Source organism: Hippichthys cyanospilos, chromosome 20, assembly GCF_059441005.1.
Source record: "Hippichthys cyanospilos isolate Australia breed blue-spotted pipefish chromosome 20, RoL_Hcya_1.0, whole genome shotgun sequence".
Taxonomy (NCBI): Eukaryota; Metazoa; Chordata; class Actinopteri; order Syngnathiformes; family Syngnathidae; genus Hippichthys; species Hippichthys cyanospilos.
In genome coordinates, this window is record NC_142388.1 from 3225287 (window position 1) to 3246270 (window position 20984).

Genomic DNA, 20984 nt, shown 5'->3' on the forward strand with positions numbered 1-20984 from the left:
TTATTACATATATCAAGCATATGCACATATGATACAAAAGCTAACCTGCCTCGCGAAAATGGCGCACTTCCACTTGTGGTGCGATAATTCTTTATTGTATTTGTCTTCTCGAAGTTTCCGACGGAGGCCGGTTTACCCATAGTGCATTGCGCCGCCGCTTTCTTTCTTCTTGGTGGTGTGGTGGTCCAAAATGTCGCTACTGGACGGTCCGTTAAACGTGCTCGGCCAGCGTACAACTGGCGAGTCGGTTCGCACCCAAAATGGTAAGTAGTCGCGCGCAAGAACGCGACATATATTTTGCGCTTCTTTGTGATCTCTACGCTTCATCAAGGCCGAAAAATTTGGTATTCTTTTGGCTTTGTGGCTAGCACATGTGCACGGCTACATGCTTACGCTAGCATAAAAGTCGGCGTCGTACTCGGTTGCATGTTGTACAAATCATTAACATGACAGTCACAGAGTTAACTAAAACTTGACAGACGTAGTTGAATTTTAACTGGTGCGTTATAATTGGTTTTAAATCCCATTTATGTACCTTCCACTCTAAACCATGAATGGATGGCTATGCTAATGGGAAAGAAGAACTCTGTCATGGTCTGAAGGTGTGGTTGCGTTTGTGTTTCCTCACCCAATAAAATGACAGAATAAATCCTAAAAATACATATAAATAATCCATTATACGTCTACTTACCTTTGCTATTCTTTGGAAACCTTCATTGCAAAAAAAAAACAAAAAAAACGACGTTTAATACACACGAATAACCCCGCTGCATTTTCACTATTTTCTGTTGCTATCCAGTTATTTTGAATTGATGCTTTATATACATAAGTACCACAGCCGTTAGGTTAGACGATATTTCAATCTAATCTACTCCAGTAAACAAAATAAAATTGTCATTTCAGTCATGGCTGCAGCATCCATCGCCAACATTGTCAAGAGCTCCCTTGGACCAGTTGGCCTTGATAAGATGTTGGTGGACGACATTGGAGTGAGTCTGGTTGAATGCATCCTATTTTTTTTTCTCTAAAAAAAATGTTTATGGCATTCATTCTGTTCCAATGCATCTGTAGGACGTGACCATCACCAATGACGGAGCAACCATCTTGAAACTCCTGGAGGTGGAGCACCCTGCTGCCAAGGTCCTGTGTGAACTGGCTGACCTGCAGGACAAGGAGGTCGGAGATGGGACCACGTCTGTGGTAAGTGGAAACAAATGTCCCCATTCCCTGTCGTGTCCTGTTATAGTACTACACGTCTGCTCACCGCTACGGGCGTGTGGCTATGCAAACAGGAGAAAGAAACTTCCCATCTGTGTCTGAAGAGGATATGCAGCCCCTCTTCTGCTGCCTCTAATAAAAAGATGGAACAGTAGATATTTGAAATACCAAAATATTTGCTAACAATGCTAACAATGTAAAGCGATTGATGACACAAAGGTATGAAAAAATAGGAATAGCATTTACAAAAATCATAAGATGGCATAATTTTGTATCTTAATAAAAACTGAATGTTGCATTTGTTTGAGATAAAGTATCATAAATTATTTACCTTTCAGATTTAACATTTAAACCTTTATATAAAAATGAGAATAAAAATTAGTGTGGTCATTTCTGAAATTGTATTTCTCAATCAGGTCATCCTCGCCGCGGAGTTGTTGAAGAGCGCAGATGAGCTGGTCAAGCAGAAGATTCACCCCACATCGGTCATCAGTGGCTATCGTCTGGCTTGCAAGTAAGACGTCCTCCCCGAAGAACTTTGCTTTGTTTGTCGCTGACTCGAGGGGTTTTGACACATTTTGACTTCTCAGAGAGGCGGTGCGCTACATCAATGAGAATCTCACCATCGGAACGGACGACCTTGGCCGGGAGTGCTTACTCAACGCGGCGAAGACCTCCATGTCCTCCAAGATCATTGGAGTGTATCCTTTCCGCTTTGGGATTTGATAGAAAGCCGTCCGTGCCAAATTGTCGCCTTAACCCCGAGCGCTCAGTGATGCAGACTTTTTCGCCAACATGGTGGTGGACGCTACCATGGCTGTGAAGTTTGTGGACAGCAAGGGCATGGCCAAGTACCCCATCAACTCCGTTAATGTGTTGAAAGCGCACGGGCGCAGCCAGAAGGAGAGCTTCTTGGTCAACGGCTATGCGCTCAACTGCACGGTCGGGTCACAGGGTACGTCGCTTCCCACACAGGGAAATTATCGAGCCTTAAGAACGTTCCCATTTTATTTTGCTGCCGTGTCTTGCTGTGACGTAGGCAGTGATACGCGTGGGATACAGCGACATGGGTTGGGGGAAAACACGGTCACGCCGGCTTGTCGCCTGTGACAACTCGTTCCCAACCAGACAACAAATACGTGAAACTCTTGTCCTGATTGTTTTCCAATAAAATTGAATGTCTTGTTATTTACAGGCATGACAAAGCGAGTCATCAACGCCAAGATTGCCTGTTTGGACTTCAGCCTGCAGAAGACCAAGATGAAGATGGGCGTCCAAGTCGTCATCAATGACCCTGAGAAGCTGGACCAAATTCGACAAAGGTTGATTACGTAGTTTTTGTTCTTACCCTGCCTTTCCACAATCCCATATTTATTTGCTGTGATACTCTACAAATCGTTTTCACCGTGATAGTGTGGGAAAAGCAATGAGACGCCCTTGAAGCCGACACAGCAGCTTCACAATTCAGCTGTTGTTCTCTTTGGGAACCTGACATTTGAAAAACATTTGTTGCAGCGAGGGATGGTCAATTCCACATCCTTACATAATTCATTTTGTATGGCGTATTTCACTTTAAACTCCCAAGTCGGCCATGCTGGATCGCAAACCTGTCAAAATTTTGGGAACCCAATTTCGTTTGGTGTGTGTGTTTCTTTTTTTTTTCCTCCCTTATTTAATATACATTCATGAACAATGTGAAGAAATATTGAACTATTGATGCAATTATTTGGTAAACAAAAAGTTGCTGATCAAAACTGTTTAATTTTGATTATTATAGGAAACTTTTGCCAGATTAAATCTTTGCGCATCTTGATATTTTCTCTGTAAGCTTTATGATGTGGATGCTGCTTAATGACCTGGAAGGGCCCAGTTTCACAGCTGCACATTTTCATAAGCTAATAGCTCCAATTTCTTGACATCCTAGTCTTGTAATGAGCATCGTACTTCGCAACCAACAAAGCGAGTGAACAGCTTGGAAATGTTTTGCCGCAGGGAGTCCGACATCACTAAGGAGAGGATCCAGAAGATTCTGGCTTCTGGGGCTAACGTGGTGCTAACAACTGGTGGCATCGACGATATGTGCCTCAAGTACTTCGTGGACGTCGGTGCCATGGCTGTGAGGAGAGTTCTCAAGAGGGATCTCAAACGCATCGCCAAGGCCACGGGGGGTGAGATGACAATCTAGCTTGGCATTTATATATGAGATGTTGTTTTTCATTCTTTTTTTTTTCTTTCTTTTTGTCCATCACAGCCACCGTCTGTCCTTCTCTGACCAACTTGGAAGGAGAGGAGACTTTTGAGGCCACCATGCTCGGTCAAGCCGAGGAGGTTGTGCAGGAACGCATTTGCGATGATGAGCTCATCCTCGTTAAGAAGTAAATAAGTGCCCAGCCCTACTTTGCTTTCTATGAAAGGGCTGACCGATTAATTGGAGGACCTTCAGAATTGTCAAAAAGCTGGCTATTTATTGATTGTTTTTTTGTTCCATTTTTTTTTAAGTGGTAAATTTATTGTGTAAAGAAGTAAAGAAACCACATAATGTTTTTATTAATTCTATTTTTTTAATCTATTATCATATTCATGATGTCATCATTTGTGGCCGTCTTTTGCTAACTTGTAGCACGAAAGCGCGCACGTCGGCCTCCATCGTGCTGCGCGGGGCCAACGACTTCATGTGCGATGAGATGGAGCGCTCGCTGCACGACGCGCTCTGTGTGGTCAAGAGAGTGCTGGAGTCCAAGTCTGTGGTCCCGGGAGGGGGCGCCGTGGAGGCGGCCCTGTCAATCTATCTGGAGAATTACGCCACAAGCATGGTAAGCAAAGACCTGCTTCTTTATGCGGCTACCGTGTGGACGTGGCCGATAAGTCATTTGTTTATTTATTTGCGTTGTGGTGTACTCGAAGGGCTCCCGGGAGCAGTTGGCCATCGCCGAGTTTGCCCGCTCCCTGCTCGTCATCCCAAAGACGCTGGCCGTCAACGCGGCGCAGGACTCGACGGACCTGGTGGCTAAACTGAGGGCCTTCCACAACGAGGCTCAGGTCAATCCGGAACGCAAGAATCTCAAGTGGTGAGTAAGATCAGTGTATGAAACATCACATGACCTAAAAGCTAGTAGTAGCGTAATGCAAAACACCAAGAACACGCTAATGAAAGTAACATTGATGTTAGCCATAACAACCCCCAGGCTCATATTTTGAATCCTCTGCAGATAGCTAATATTCCTTCAAGTACGTACACCAGATAAATCTGCACAATGAATGCATAAATAAAATCATGCAGCACAACTAATCGCGAGTTGATAAAACGTTCCAAACACAATGAGATCGGATGGTTGGGTCGTTCGGTATTTCACCACTGAGTGGGGGTGTTTGTCTCAGGATCGGTCTGGACCTGTTGAAAGGAAAACCCAGAGACAACCGACAAGCGGGTGTGTACGAACCCACCATGGTGAAGACCAAGAGCCTGAAATTCGCCACGGAGGCGGCCATCACCATTTTGCGTATCGACGACCTCATCAAGCTCTTCCCCGAGCCCAAGGAGGGCGGCCCGTCGTACCAAGACGCCGTGCGCTCTGGCTCTCTGGAGGGTTAACTTTACCCGACGGAGATCTTTACTGGTTCTTGCTCGAAAGTGTATGTAGGCTTTGCACTTTGCCTGTTTACTGAGTCCCCACTCCTCATCCTCTTTGACTGTAAGTGACATGTTCTATTGTTTTGGACACTTAATAAAGCTCCAATGCTTGTGAGATGACTGTTGATTCAAGTTCAAAATAAGTTGCGGTTGTTTTATTTTCAAAACTCCTGCCCATCGTTTGTAGTGAAATTGGTCACAGAGCAACCACTCGTAGGACAATTGCATATCTTACCGTGCTTTGCCACGTGCACAAATATATACATTTTGTACCCATAAAAAATATATATAAAAACTACTAGGTAGTTGTGGATATTTCATCTATAAGTTATTATTAAATGTGGGCCTCCGGCGAAGTCCTAAACGCTTTTCATGTCATTTTATATCAAGTTCTCAAACGGGTGAAGATTGTGTCGGAGAAATCTCTAAAAACTAGGACAAGCCTAGCTGCTAAGCAGCAAAAAGAGTAAGAAGCGGGGTGAGATGAACTAGGACTGCATACATGGATAGCAATGCACACTATTCCAGACAAGAAATAAACACATGATAACAACCTAATATATGATTTCCTTCACATATTGCAAAAACTAAAAAGTAAACTACAGTATATGTCGAATATTTTTCTGGAAAGATATTCGCTTTGGCCCCGCCCCTCCATACCATACCGGAAATGTAATTGCCCCACATCCGGTCGCTTTTGCAGCATAAACAGCTTCAAGGGAAAGTGTGTTTTTTGCAAACGCAGAGGGGCGTTCGATCTCAGATTTGTCCTTCGGAAGTTTAGTTCAAATTCAACGCGAACATGGTGAGTGAATAACATCGTTTTCTGCTTCAACATTGAAATGTTCGTCTTAAGTTGGTCGCTGATGTGCTGTTACAGCTAAGCTAACTAGCCATTTTACCGTCAAACAAGTTTCGCAAACAATCACACAGTAGTAGGCCACACGTGGAATTTTTATTTCACACTTTTATTCGTTTCCCAGTCGCACACGATCTTATTGGTTCAGCCCACCAAGAGACCCGAAGGCCGGACTTATGCTGACTACGAATCTATGAATGAATGCATGGAAGGTTTGGACCGTTTAACAATTGAAATAGTTTCACTTTTTATAACTTGCATTTGCGGCCACTATAAAAAGAACCTGGTTGTTGTTCATTTTCTGTTTTTCCTGTATGCAACGTTTACATAGGTGTGTGCAAAATGTATGAAGAGCATCTCAAGAGAATGAATCCAAACAGCCCGTCCATCACATACGATATCAGCCAGTTGTTTGACTTCATTGATGACCTGGCAGATCTGAGCTGTCTTGTGTAAGCGTCTTAGTTGATCATTTGCGTCATTCCAAACTTGAATGTATCTTTTTCATATGAAGTTACAGGGCGGACACTCAAACGTACCAGCCGTATAACAAAGACTGGATCAAGGAGAAGATTTATGTTCTGCTGAGACGACAAGCGCACCAAGCAGGGAAATAGCGAGACAATTTGATGGTATAAACGCAACCAAAAGGAGACTTTGGAGTTATATGTCAAAAACTCAGAGATGCGTGATAAAGGAGGAAGCTGTAATTTAACAAGAGGATGTTCATATTGATTTGGAGTTATCAGTCATATGGGGCTGCTCTTTTATTTCTAACTTAGTTACTTTTTTCAAAAAAAAACCCCCAAACAAACAAACTTACTATTCCAATAACATGTCCAAGCTAATTCATGTTTTTGCAATGTGAATTTTCTTTTTATTTCTTCAATAACTTTTTCTCTTTTTGGACTGACTTGACATACGTAAAATGCACAGGAGTTGTTGGTATGTTATTCTGGTAGCAGTATTTTTTAATGCTCAATGATATTGTTTCTGTGTTTTTTTTTTTACATTGTATGTGAGTACATAGAAACTGCAACTTTGATTCAAATGTAATAATTTTGTGATATGTTCGTTAATAAAACACTTTTGAAGATATTTTGTGTTTTGCTGTTGTGAAATTTGTAATTGGTGCCCATATTGAATTCTAGGGGTATATTGTATCCATGAAAAAAAAAGATGGTTCTGTACCAAATATGTAAGTAGAAATGAGTTTAACCCTTGTGCAGTATTGTGTCAATTTTCTGGACAAATTCTTCTACATTTGACTCACAGTATATTAGCCAAGTGATGACACACTCCTGGTCGTGGGGTAACCAAATGGCCGTGCCATATTGAACTTTGACATGCTGTCGCCATTTGGGGGAAATTTCAGCTCCCTAGTGTCATATTTCAATGCATTCCATTTGATGTAAAGGATTGTACAAAATACTGCACACTGGTAACTTTTTTCACAAAACAACAGACACTTTTGGCGTTGAAAAATAATGTCAAAATGGATGTCACTGATGTTAAAATAATTGTCAAAATTCTTGAATCGTTTTCTTACTTCTTTCTTTCTTTCTTTCTATTTTTTATTTTTCATAACCATACTTGTTGTACGAGTACTTAACCATCCCTTCGTGCTCGTAATAAAGAGAACGGGACTTCCGTCATGTACTGTCTCTTTAAATGTGGCGGGCTGCCCTGTTGTTGCTGTGCTGGAAACCCCGTACAGCCTGTTGGGGCCCAAGATGGCTGAATACTCACGGGGGACTGTTAGCAAATATCCGAGCGAGACATCGGGAATGAATGACAAATAGCAATACGGTGTGAAGCAAAACCCTCGAAGTAATTTGACGCTCACGGCTTGTGGCTTTGCATTATTTTTGGAATGTATAAGTACCAGAAAGGAGAGAGTTTTCTCTCCGCGGCCCCGAGCCAGAACATGGCGGAACACTTTGGGAAGAAATAGCAGCTAGCGCTAGCCAGCTGGCGCATTATTCTGTCCTATTTAGAAGCAGTGTTCCGGATTAAAACAAACGCTCGATGCTGGCCGTAAATGTGAAGAGGATGTTTTCGGTGTGCAGTTGGGGTTGTTTAGCCTTAACGCGGTTAATATACGAATCGCTTGAATTTGGCTTACATGGAGGCAAGTCAACTCGTTAGCTTTGCTATTCGCTAACGTTGTGTCCGCCGGAGTACAAACTAACAACGGGAGCCTGTTTGGCAGAGAGTTAGTCGACTTTTGGATTTATTCGCACATATACGGGCACCCAATTCATGTCAGCATTGCGTGTAATGCACTTAACATTTGTTTGTTGATGCTACTCTTCACGGTGGCTTTTATGTAATGTGTGCCGATAATAATCGGGTTGAAATAATATAGTGAATATATATCGATGTAAATAGAGTTTTTTTTTGGACCGTGTCCGAGAGTTGAATTGGAAGTTGTGGCGTTGCTAAGGTGAAGCAGGTGCCCTGTAGAAGCCCAGCAGGGGTTGGGTGAAGGGGGGGAGACCGCTTACGACCACCTGCCAGGATGACGGACACTCGACGACGAGTCAAAGTCTATACCCTCAATGAGGACAGACAGTGGGACGACCGCGGTACCGGACACGTCTCGTCGGGCTATGTGGACCGACTGAAGGGCACGTCGCTTCTGGTGCGAGCCGAAAGTGATGGTGAGTACGTTTGATTTGTACATGCACACCTTGACAAGACACTGGACAACTCAGCAGTCTTCACGTGGGACACTCTCAAACACTTCATGTGATGAATACCACTTTTTTTTCCCTCTGACTGATACCAGTACTCAACTCTTGAGTAGTCACCGATGCCAAGTATTAATACTTTGACATCCGTCCATTTTCTCAAACGCTTGTCCTCACCATCGCCTCTGGTGCTTATCCAGGCGTCTTTGGCCTACAGGTGGGGTGCACCCAGACCTGGTTTTCCATCCAATCGCAGCACACAGACGAATGTCCATTCTAACTGAAAGACAGACCTAAGGTCAATTTGGTGTGTCAAACAAACAGGAAAACAAAAACACACGGGCATGGGGAGAACATGCAAACTTCAAACAGGAAGGCCGTAGCCGGAACCGGACCCATGACCTCAATAAAATTCGCCTCAATAAACAAAGGCACAATTTTAAAGACTTTTACATTCAGTCCAAAATATTGACACAATTGTTTTGACATCTTCAGGGGTTGAAATGGTCATACTTGTGTAGTTAAAAAAAAAGTTGAGTATTTGTAGTGGTATCGGTCTGAAAAAGTGTTATCGTTTTATTCTAGGCAGGCACAGTTCAAACTGAATGAAAAAGATATTTGAATATGTTGTTCTTGTCTTGAATTCTGTGTTTTTTAACGCACTTTTTGAGATTTTAAATAAACTGTCTTACCTTCTTCTCTGTCATTGTCATCTGCAAAGGTTGACAAAAGTAAGGAGTCAATTTAGTGGGGAGCAAAAGTAAAAAGTTGTCAGAAAATGTTACACTCAAGGAAAATCCCTACTAAAACATGTATTTGTGCTTTTACTTCCCACTGCACTTCCAATATGTTCCAATCTGATTTGTTGTGTCTATTTGTCACCCTCAAGGTTCTCTACTACTGGAGTCCAAAATAAACACAAACACAGCGTACCAGAAACAGCAGGTGGGTGTTTTTTGTACAGCTCAATTGCAGAGTCACTTTTTTTTGTATGTGTTCTTATGCACACATTGCTTTTCTCTTTTAATAGGATACACTCATAGTTTGGTCAGAGGCCGAAAACTATGATTTGGCCCTCAGCTTCCAGGAGAAAGCCGGCTGTGATGAGATCTGGGAGAAAATTTGCCAGGTGCCTGAATCTTTGGCTCTATGCGTGTTTTTTTGTCAAGAGCATTGTGCATTTGTGACTAGAAGTGGGAGTCACAGAATCTCATCCATTATGAAATAATTGAAACAGCCATAAGCATCAAATGGTGAAATAGATCAAATTAATAAAAATCAGCGCTTACATTTTCTTGGTCACCCAACAATACAAGTTGTGTTGTTTAGAGTAGAGTCCAAGTTGCAGGTTGAATATACATGCAATTATGTGTTCCCAGCACATAAGTAGTTATGGATTTCTAATAATTATGCAAAACAACCCAGAAAGTTGGGTCATATTGACCCAGTTGATCAGTTCCCAATGTCATTTTCAGCTGATCAAAATTGAGTGGAAAAAGTTATTTTAATTATCTTTTTTTTTTATGTAAGCTTTAAAATACTCCCAATTTACACGGACATTGCAAAAAGTGTAAAATATATTGCATATGTTTATGGATATGTACTATAGGGTAAAGTCGCAACAGCATTCCGTGACGGCGGAACTAAGCGCAACCAATGGCAGATCATTTTGGTAGTTTTTCACGGGAAGCTAACGCGAAGCTAGCATCATATAATGATGATCATGTTTGCGGTATGAAAATATTATTGTGCAAAGTGAAGAATTGCAATATTTGCAAACTGTGCATTTTGCATGGCAGACAGCATAGTTATGTTTAATACTAATATAATGCTGATTTTTTTTTTTTTTTAATGGAATACAAACAATTTTCATGCGTAGCTGTTTCTGTCTTCTAATAACACAATCACCAAAACTTCAGTTTTTTTTTTTTGAGACAAAGGCAAAAATAGATTTTTCCACAAATATTCAGCGTATTAGATCTTTTAGTGATTGACTCAGGCACACTAAAATTTGAACACAAATTTAGATATATATGTGTTCATTTAATTATTTATTAATTAATCCCACTAGTACATCAGCACTCATTTGATGTCTTCCTTTTCAAGGTGCAAGGAAAGGACCCTTCTGTGGACATCACCCAAGATGTGGTGGACGAGCTGGAAGAGGAGCGCTTCGATGACATGTCGTCGCCGGGTTTGGAGCTCCCGCCTTGCGAGCTGAACCGGCTGGAGGACTTGGCGGAACTGGTGGCCTCCTCGCTGCCGTCGCCGCTGCGGCGCGAGAAACTGGCGTTGGCCGTGGAGAACGAGGGCTACATCCGCAAGCTCCTGGAACTGTTCCGCGTGTGTGAGGACCTGGAGAATCGGGAGGGACTGCACCACCTCTACGAAATCATCAAAGGCATTTTTCTACTCAACCGCACGGCGCTCTTTGAGGTCATGTTCTCGGACGAGTGCATCATGGACGTCATCGGCTGTCTGGAGTTCGACCCGGCGCTCCAGCAACCGCGGCGGCACCGCGAGTTCCTCACAAAAACGGCCCGTTTTAAGGAGGTGATCCCCATCTCTGACCCTGAACTACGGCAGAAAATCCACCAGACGTATCGGGTGCAGTACATTCAGGACATGGTGCTGCCCACTCCCTCCGTCTTTGAGGAGAATATGCTGTCCACCCTGCACTCCTTCATCTTTTTCAACAAGGTGGAGATTGTGGGCATGCTTCAGGTGAGCTCACGTCTTCATCAGTCAGTGCTAACTTGGGAGTACAGCTTGAATAAATACGGATTCGATACTACGTTTTTCCATACTGATATAAAACTGATATTTTTTAAAGAAAAAGTATAAAACATTGAGTGGATTAAAAAAAAATCATCTTTGTTGGTGTCATTGATTGACCTGCAAAATGACATTATAGCTTTGCATAACTTTGCATAATTGCAATATTTATGCTGATCGAAATATGTAAAGTCGGTGAAATATGTAGTATCAATATTAATGGGTTGCCAAATCAAAATTATAACAATAAATACCGCGACACCTACCCCATAAAAATTAAATACTAAATGAAATACTTCCAATGCAAAGCTGCCCATACTGTAAATTATTTGATCAATCAAAGGTTTCCCAATGGGAACATTTCTGTTGTTTGATCATCTTTTTCCACTCTTTTTTTTTATGATAGCGTGACCTTTTGTGTGAATTGTGTGTGTGTGTGTGTGAGTGAGAGAGTGGTTGTCGCCATAGAGACCAAGAAGTGTTTGTGTAAACCTATTATGCTGACTCAACGAAAATGGAAATATGTGTCTACGTTTTTGCTGTTGCCCTCAGATGACATTCACAACTAGTTGACCGCCGCATTTTAGTATGAAGTACATGGAGGACGCATGTAGCTCAGAGAAATGAGATCCACATTTTATTGATGTATGTAAGTGAGTTAAATATGCGGATGAACTAAGTTAGTTCAAATAAAGTGTTTTTTTTCCTCCTCTGTTTACAAAGAAATAAATCAGAATTAATTTTTAAATTGCGATTTTTCCTTTTCATTCTAGCAAACGAGCAGTGATAATCTAAGTGTGTCAGATTTTTAAAATATCTCACCATTTCATTCTCTTCAATGACAGGACGATGAGAAGTTCCTGACTGATCTTTTTGCACAGCTAACAGATGAGGCTACAGATGATGACAAAAGACATGAACTGGTATCAGTGAGATTTATTTTGCAAACAAATCAAAGCACAATCAATAAAAAAAAAAAAAAAAAACCTATGTAACAGAGCCTTTTTCCATGTCAGGTAAACTTCTTGAAGGAATTCTGCGCGTTCTCGCAAACATTGCAACCTCAAAACAGAGATGCCTTCTTCAAGACATTGTCTAACATGGGTATTCTTCCCGCACTGGAGGTCATACTGGTGAGTCTGGATGCTTGAATGTCAATTTAATCTATGTGCCGCTGTCACACTTCACTATTGGGACCTTGTCGTGAGCTTTGTATAGCCAACAGGAAAAAAAAAACACTCAATCCTGTTTTTCTTCTTTTTTTTTTTTCCTTTTTTGTTGTTGCAAAAATTCAAGGAACAGAGTTATTCCCATTTTCACCTTTTTGTTTGAGAAAACAGACTGACATAAGGCCTGCTTTTGTTGCAGGGAATGGATGACGTTCAGGTACGGGGGGCAGCAACCGATATCTTCTCTTATCTGGTGGAGTACAACCCCTCCATGGTACGAGAATTTGTCATGCAGGAGTCTCAGCAAAATGATGATGTGAGTACGACCGCCGAATACCGCATGCTAAATAGCAACAAGTTGTATGAAACAAATGTTTTTACTGTTTGTTTTTGTGTATGTTTGTTTTTGTGGGGTGCTTCCAGGATATCCTACTGATCAACCTCATCATAGAACACATGATCTGTGACACCGACCCCGAGTTAGGAGGAGCCGTGCAGCTGATGGGCCTGCTCAGAACGCTAGTCGACCCAGAAAACATGCTGGCTACAGTTAATGTGAGTTTGTGCAAGCGATGCTTCAAAACAAGTCAACAAATATGAGCTTCATACATGAAAATACAGACAGATTTTTTATTTTTATTTTTTTAATGGGCCTCAAGTGAATGAATTTGATTTCATTTATTTTTTGGGGAGAGGGCATGTCCATGTATAATTGGCTATAGAAAATGAAGGGATGGATTAATGGAACTCTGGACTACGACTTAAAAATGTAGTTTTAGTACGCAGTGCTCCCTTTTTTTATTTTAGTTTTACTATTATCCACTATAATATATATTATACCACTATTATACAGTTATTTTACTATGTTACTTTTTTTCTGTTTTTTCTTCCCTTTTCTTCTATTTTATCTTTTTTTTCTCTCATTTGAATTAGGAGATAGAATATCAAGAAAAACAGCATGGTAAACCTGCAATAAATATGGTCATAAATGAAAACCCATTTAGTCGAGATTGATTTATTTTAAATAAATGAAATTGCTAATTGTTTGACCATCTCATTTATAAGACTATGTATACCGTGGGCTTCAAAAATGTGGATAACAGGCTGTAAATGCCCCCCAAGCTGTAGTTTGGACACCGCTGGCTAAAAGTATCGTACATAATATACTACAATATGTCATCCACCTTTTTCTCCAGAAAACGGAAAAGACAGAGTTCCTGAGCTTTTTCTACAAGCACTGTATGCACGTCCTGTCAGCTCCTCTCCTGGCCAACACCACAGAGGAAAAGCCCAGCAAAGGTGAATGTCTCAATGTCTGCCGAGCAACATGAACATCACAAAATTTCCACTTCTCAACAATTGTTCTGCTTTCTCTTAGATGATTTCCAAACATCTCAGTTGTTAGCGCTCATCCTGGAATTGCTGACGTTCTGCGTGGAGCATCACACCTATCACATCAAAAACTACATCATCAACAAGGACATCCTCAGGAGGGTGCTAGTGCTCACCGCGTCTCAGCACGCCTTCTTGGCACTTTGTGAGTTAGCGCACTCAAAACGGGACTGTTTTTTAGCGTAATCGTCATTTTGTAAATGTTTTCCCGCCTTGCGCCAACCAGGTGCCCTGCGCTTCATGCGGAGAATCATCGGTCTGAAAGATGAATTCTACAACCGCTACATCATGAGGAATTTCCTCTTCGAGCCTGTGGTGAAGGCCTTTCTCAAGAACGGCTCGCGCTACAATCTCATGAACTCGGCTATCATCGAGATGTTCGAGTATGTCCGTGTGGTGAGTAGTTTGCTTTACATATGCGGTAAAAAAAAAAAAAAAAGGAAACGCACCAAATTGGGCTGGGTGTAAATAATTTCCTGAATGCGTATTAACTTGTATGGTGTATTTTCTCCATCCATCCCTGTTGCTTTTCTTTTTCCCCACACTGCACTCCTCCTCTTGCTCCACCCCATCACTACATTACATTTCCAACTCCCGACGTTCTTTCCCACCCGAAACCCTGGCACCCGTCTCCCCCACATCACCCTCCCTCTTCTCTTTTCCATTGCCTCTAGGAGGATGTCAAATCTCTGACCGCTCACATTATTGAGAATTACTGGAAGGCTTTGGAGGATGTGGACTATGTTCAGACCTTCAAGGGTCTTAAGCTACGCTATGAACAGCAACGCGAGAGGCAGGACAACCCCAAATTAGACAGGTAGAGGGACGCCTTCACTATTTGCACTTGTCACTTTAAATGATAAGTGTCTGATTACTGGTTATACACAACAAACACGTTTCATGTCATTTACTCTTAAGTGTCAACATCAGGCACTGACACCACCTTAGAGAGCAAAACTGACTACTGGAGTACAAATATTAAATTCTACCTACTGTTTAATTAGTCTGGATGACTCATTTCATTATTTTAGGTGAGGGTGCTGTCAGTTATTTCACTATTGGTTTGGCCTGAGCACAAAAACGTTGTATTCAGGAAAATAACATAGTATGGCTTTTAAAATAAACATGTTAATACAAATGTTTGAGTATTTGAATTCTGAGTGCTGGTTCACTATTTTAAATGAGTAAATACAAGCAGTGCTTCAATTAATTGATTCATTGACACCTAATTGATTACCAAATATATATTAGTCTTCTATCTTAGCTTGTTGAAACCCGCAAAGAGCCTCGAATAAACACTTATGGTACGGACAAACAAAACAAGAGATTTAACCCGTCTCTCATTGGTGATGATTCATTAGCATGCGCTCCATCCTGAGGAACCATCGCTTCCGCCGAGACGCGCGGACGCTGGAGGACGAGGAGGAGATGTGGTTCAACACGGACGAGGAGGATCTCGAGGACGGTGAAGCCGTCGTGCGCCCCTCGGAAAAGATGAAGAGCGAGGAGGATCTCATGGAACCTATCAGCAAATTCATGGAGAGGAAAAAATGCAAGTTTTGATTTAGTATTTATTCTTCACATTATATGACGGGATTGAACTTCAATTGTGTTTTATCAAAACAAAACCAGTGTCACCGGTACCGTTTCCCTTGTCAAGTGTTACTTAGTGGCGCCCCCGATTCATCTTTGCCTGCAGTGAAAGACACAGAAGACAAGGATGTCCTGGGGAAGTCGAGCTTGTCGGGCAGGCAGAACCCGAGCTTCAAACTCTCCTTTTCCGGCTCCACCAAAACCAGCCTGTCAAGCCCGCCGTCATCTGCTTCCCTAAACCCCGGTTCTCCTGGCTCACCCGAGTCTCCGAGCTCGGGGACGCGGAGCTCAGGCGCCACCCCGGCCGTGACTACAAAGGTATGTTAAAAAAGGCAAGATGACTACTTTGTTAGGGCAATATATCCTTAAAAGGGACATTAACCAAATAATTTTCTATATTACATATAAGTTTTTGTAACCCTGGTAAACTCAGCACACTGATTCGCTTATTCACTGACATTGAGCACTTTATATTTCGAAAATCTTTTTAACTCTCCTCGAAAAACTCAGCCTATTTATTTTTTGTCCACTGTAGTTTTTTTTGGGTACAGATGGAAAATGAAACTTCAACGTTGTTTCATGAAAACAATGCTCCTCTAGATGGCACTGTTGGTGGATTTAAGAAATAGCAAGCCATTGTGTGGTTTCAGTGTCATCTAGGTGAGGCGTCCAAAACCACCGGTTTGCAGTCTGGTACTGGTCCTGGTCCGTTGAGCAATTATTTCCGTTTTTTTATGTATTAGCCGACTGGAATATATTTTATTTTGAATACTGACCAGATTCTCTTGTATTTGTTTGAACCGCGATCAAATTGTTGACCCCTTGACCAGTCCACGGTGATTCAAAGGTTAAAGTTATAAAAGCATGAATTGTATGCTTCCAGGGAGGACTAGTAGGACTGGTGGACTATCCCGATGACGACGAGGATGAGGAAGACGAGGAGGAGGAGGAAGGCGAGAGCAAAGACGACCCTCTGCCGCCCTCGAAAAAGTCCAAACTGAACTCCTAAGACCCGGGTTCGCGCTTCATTCAGACGTTTTGTAAAACACGGGAATTTCTTCTTCGACAACGGGAACGATCAACCTTCAACAAACGGAATGAACCAAAGCCACGCGACTCTGCTCGCCGGCTCGCGAGAGGAGACGCACGCCAACGGATTCTTCCTCCTCCCTCCCCCCTTTCGACCAGCCCGATTCAAACAAGTGCCAATCAGGAGAGCAGGAGGGAGACGCGTCTAAGAGGACAAACGAGTCAAAGCGGAGGACGGGCCGCGCGGCGATTGAGCGCTCACTGTTAGGATGAAGCCGACGGAGGAAATGACCGCATTAAAAAAAAAAATTGTATATGCAGACTGAAGACCCCCAAGAGCTTGCGCACTTGGATCATAACCCCACTGCCCCCCACCCACTGCCCCCCACTCAGGGAAGGACATCATTTGGCCAAATGGTTCAGACCCACACACTCAACCACATCCCCTCATCCACTTCTTCTCTTTGTTCTTTTCTTCCTCTCCTCCTTGTCTGTTGCTTTGGGTCCGTTTTAAGTTAGCAAAATCGGACCAGACAAAGAGAGAAGTCTTTCCTGTAGTTTGATGATGTCATCAGTGTTGTCGTTCTCCGGCAGACATTTCTCTGAAGAGGGGAGGGGGAGCCAGCATTTTCTTTAATTGTTTCAGTTTCTCTTTTGTCTCGCAATCCATTGACCCCACCCCCACCCCGTTTTCTTTTTTGTAAATGACAAAAAGAGACCTGCCTTTAAATGATCAGGATGTTTTCAGTCACACTTGAACAGGTTTTTAAAGACCTCAGTAGGTGAGTTAGTTTTACCATTTTTGCCCTTTGAAACTGCAGATTTTTTGAAGAAAATTTGTAATCCCGTCTTGATTAAAGATTGAGTGGAATTCTAGATATGATGTATTTTGTCATATCTTCTCATTTTGTTTCCTTTTACATGAGTGTACACTTAGTTGTTCAGAATACTTGGGACCATTAAAATGAACTTTGCTGTAAGGTGTCCTACTACCGTTTGTCCTCAAGTGTCTCCCTGTCGTGGCATCGTTTTTAAGTCCCTAATGTGGACCCAAAAGTATTCAAAACAAATAAATCTTAACCTGCTGGAGTTTACCTTAAAGTGATTATTTTATTTATTTAGCAAATTTCTACAGTAAAACGCACCGTTGATATTTTTCGTATGCAATCTTAAAAATTTTAAAATTTGCTTCACTTGCTGTCAACTGAAAATGACGTTTAAGTGTCAAGTAACAACCAATCCCTGCTCAGCTTGCAAATGTCACATGACTAACGTGCTTTTAAAGGCAAAGAGTGTATGCGACAAATAATTTTGCCAGATTGTAGAGAAAATACTTTTTAATGCAGAAAAAGGCGAAGGAATCCTTTTACAGGGGATTGACATGCAGGTTCACTCTTTGTCCACCAGATGGCAAACTTGTTCTACCAGAAAAGACAAGCGTCAATCATGCGTCTTTCCAAGGGTCATTTAAATCGCATTTTATAATTCGGCTCTACAGGAATGTGATGTATTCAAATCCCTACACAATTTGGCACCGTAGTGGTAGTGTTAAAATAATTTTTGAATTTATTTTAAATGACACAAAATGGAATCCTTGTCACAAGTAATTTTCCCACCTACGCTAAAATGATTCATGCTCGAGTGCATTATGGCCTTCAACCAGTTCTTATTAATTAAAAATCAACAGAGATGGAGCACACTGCTCAGATGTCACAGATGAAAGCCATCACGAGACAAAAGAAGCCCTCCCTACCACTGTGTGTTCTATTTGTGTGAGCATCTTCCTCGCCTCTGCTCCCCGTTGCCAAGATGCCGCTGCCCGGCCCGGCCCGACCCGCCTGTATGTCTGCCAGTCTGTGGGGTCACCATCACAGACATCGCTGTTGCTCCGCTTCCTGCTGGGCCTGTGAAAAGCATATTTGACACTTTTCTTTCTTTTTTTTTTTGATCCACTGGGCAGCGGCCCTGACACGTTCACGTCTGGTCCTGGATTAACACACATAGCATAGCAAAAGTCTACAAATAAGTGACACTTATAGTTTTAAAGGTAAATATTATGGTCTTACCATTCCAGCTCACTTGAGAATGGATTTTCCTCCATGTGGCCACTGAGCCAAAAATAATAATAATAAAAAAAAGTGAATCAATAAATAAAAAGTATATGGAACGAAATCAATGTTTTTAAAAAGTGAGTCTACAAAAATATTTTCTACGTACCTCATTGGTTTAAACATGACATTCTGATTAAGATGAATAACGCAGCAAAATCAATCCATTTTTACCTGTCACGGGCGGCCATTTTGTGACTTGTTGTCGATTGAAAATGACGTCACTGCGATGAACTACTAATCACGGCTCACCTGTCTGGGATTTGGGCTTGAATACGATCACCTGCGTTTACCTACTCGGAAATGATGGAAGCCACTGAGATACTTGATCAAATATGCACACAAAAATATGGACGAGATCAAATAATAATAATAATAATAATCCAGTAATGTAGAACTCCTCTGGCAGCAAACCAGACTGTGAAATTGGAACTACTGTGCGCAAGCGGGCCGTCAAAACTTCGGACGCCCGGCTTGGGTTATGTCAACACCGACTCAAAGTTTCCCCTCAGCGACCCCCTCCGGGCCGCGACGTCATGCCGGACAATAACCTGTGTTTCCCCGGCACAATGTCTCCTCTGTGTCCGCCGAAATTCTCCGGGCCTCCGTGGGGGGGCGCGCGGGCCTCGTGACGTGATTAATCACCGCCTTCCATGCCCCGGCTTCCAGGTGAGAGCGGAGCCCTGGACACCGACCGACGACCTCCGGGTTAGCATGGAAAGACATCATCCGTCCCATCTGGTGTACATTACACAAGAGGTGAGATGCAGTCAGGCACAGAAGCCCGCGCTACTTTTCTCAAGCTGCCCTCATATGGTGGCCTACTTTTGATGGCTTGACAGCTTCCAGTCAAAAGGGCAGCAAGCAATATTCTCCCGCTGCATAAAAGGTTTGAAAGCTGCACAACTTAGTCGAAGAAACGCACCTATGGTCACATTTTGGTCAGTGGTGGCAAGTTACAAAATGCACAGACATAGTTACTTTACTGTCGTGTTTGATTCTTAAGTAAAACGGTAAAATTAACATTTGAGTTACCAATAACACAATTATGGGACACAAAAGGCTATCACATCATTGAGGTCAGTTTGAGCCAACTTTCTCCATTGCTTTGCACAAAACAACCCCCACAATAGGTTGTTTTTTTTCCAAGACAACCTAAAAAATGGGCTGTTTTGCATACCAGGTGTGCCAAATGCATTTTAGCACAACAAGGGACATCTATTCTGAAGTGGGCCGGACTGGCACAATCATGGTGTATAAATTAAAAACAAATTAGTGTCACTTTGATAAAGATTTTTGCTACGCACACCAGCGTGGTCCCAATTCCCAGCAAATAGCGGTGCTTGACTTTCAATATAATGTAGCATAATATATAAATATAAAAATGAAGATAAAGTAAAATAGCATTCATTTTTGAAATGCGTAGACATTTTTGGTGATCGTTTTTCCATTTCTTCATAAAATGTCTTATGATCAAACTCTGAAAGGAAATGACATCATGAGCATTAGGTCAGATTTGGCAGCTTCCAGCATTTCATCCATGCCCCTTCCAGGTGTTTACATTTTCTCTTCATATGTTTAAAGGTTTGACTTGTTTAATAAACAGCCGAAAGTGCATTGCTGACTGTTCCTGAATTAAATTGTTATATGTTTAATTTCACTCGGAACATAAGCACCTATATTATTTGTATAGGTCAAACCAAAACATATTTCAATTTTGAACCGATTATATAAACAAAGATCTTTTGCTGTATACCATTTGATTGAACTTAATAGTATGCTTTCCTCGGACATTTGAAGTGAGCTAAAAAATTGTACTTGGGCTCAAAGTAAGCCTAACCTACAAGAGACACTGAGATTATCTATTATTATATTAAGATCCCTTGAGATCCATCTGCTCAAAGCAATGGAGTCTGATACAATATGGAATGTTGCTTGCTTTTGAAAAGGAAAAAAAAAAAAGTAATACTGTACAGGTATGTTCAACCCTTGGCTCTTTGCAGGGTTAGGACCAAGGGTCAATGTTTCAACCAACAAACAGCAAAAAAGCCTTAAAGCTTATCAGTTTAACTCCCCATTGCAATCCAAATGAAAAATTTTCCCATAGCCAGTGTCAGGAAGTGGAAGTATTTGGTCCTGATCTTCCGTCACTAATGTTAAGTGGTCTGTTTTGTGCCTCGGTGTGGGCACAGGAAACATGGATGTGAGCATAAGCGCTCCATAGGCTGCATGTTAAATGGAAATGTCACAGTGATAAAGACTGAACCTTCCACACCCCGTGCTTGCGTGCGTGTGATGGGTCGGAAGTGTAGCGCGCTGATGGGGGCCGGTCATAAATCCATACCGTGAACTGCAGATAGTAGCAGCAACTATAGAACTTTGATTTATGGCTTTGTGTCTTCCGAGTAGTGAGAATGTTTTCATCTGAAGTGGAAACTCTAAGATCTACCGAAGACATGGGCAGGGGAAAAAAAATATGCTATCTCTGTTAAATCAACCACAAAAATTTGTTGCCAT

General features: G+C 42.0%; 3 protein-coding genes, 1 long non-coding RNA gene and 1 other non-coding gene across 6 annotated transcripts; 4 read left to right on the forward strand and 1 right to left on the reverse strand.

Moving 5' to 3' along the window:
• The first annotated feature begins 135 nt into the window (after positions 1-135).
• Positions 136-4964, forward strand: tcp1 (t-complex 1). The gene is made up of 12 exons (XM_088403064.1): positions 136-263; positions 904-989; positions 1072-1200; positions 1635-1732; positions 1809-1919; positions 1992-2173; positions 2414-2540; positions 3211-3386; positions 3470-3593; positions 3839-4031; positions 4123-4286; positions 4597-4964. The coding sequence occupies exons 1-12, from the start codon at positions 191-193 to the stop codon at positions 4808-4810; spliced, it is 1677 nt and encodes a 558-aa protein (XP_088259190.1). The 5' UTR covers positions 136-190; the 3' UTR covers positions 4811-4964.
• LOC148406969 (small nucleolar RNA SNORA29) lies at positions 520-654 on the forward strand. The gene has a single exon (XR_015863897.1). It is a non-coding gene; the product is annotated as a small nucleolar RNA SNORA29 (small nucleolar RNA).
• A 531-nt stretch (positions 4965-5495) lies between the features above and the next one.
• erh (ERH mRNA splicing and mitosis factor) lies at positions 5496-6806 on the forward strand. The gene is made up of 4 exons (XM_088403065.1): positions 5496-5654; positions 5833-5920; positions 6040-6160; positions 6223-6806. The coding sequence occupies exons 1-4, from the start codon at positions 5652-5654 to the stop codon at positions 6323-6325; spliced, it is 315 nt and encodes a 104-aa protein (XP_088259191.1). The 5' UTR covers positions 5496-5651; the 3' UTR covers positions 6326-6806.
• A 605-nt stretch (positions 6807-7411) lies between these two features.
• Positions 7412-17235, forward strand: ppp4r3a (protein phosphatase 4 regulatory subunit 3A). Of its 2 annotated transcripts, none has more exons than XM_088403063.1 (15): positions 7412-8371; positions 9291-9346; positions 9432-9530; positions 10508-11125; positions 12022-12099; positions 12193-12309; positions 12545-12661; positions 12769-12900; positions 13542-13644; positions 13724-13882; positions 13964-14133; positions 14415-14554; positions 15099-15289; positions 15437-15648; positions 16214-17235. In XM_088403063.1, the coding sequence occupies exons 1-15, from the start codon at positions 8230-8232 to the stop codon at positions 16337-16339; spliced, it is 2460 nt and encodes an 819-aa protein (XP_088259189.1). In that variant the 5' UTR covers positions 7412-8229; the 3' UTR covers positions 16340-17235. The 2 variants fall into 2 exon arrangements, with proteins under 2 accessions (XP_088259189.1, XP_088259188.1); XM_088403062.1 differs by having other exon boundaries at positions 7413-8371; positions 14412-14554.
• Positions 17236-17678: 443 nt separating this feature from the next.
• Positions 17679-18991, reverse strand: LOC148406972 (uncharacterized). Its single transcript, XR_015863857.1, has 4 exons — positions 18577-18991; positions 18426-18467; positions 18113-18263; positions 17679-17780 (listed from the first exon to the last, which is right to left on the reverse strand). It is a non-coding gene; the product is annotated as an uncharacterized LOC148406972 (long non-coding RNA).
• Between the last annotated feature and the right edge of the window lie 1993 nt (positions 18992-20984).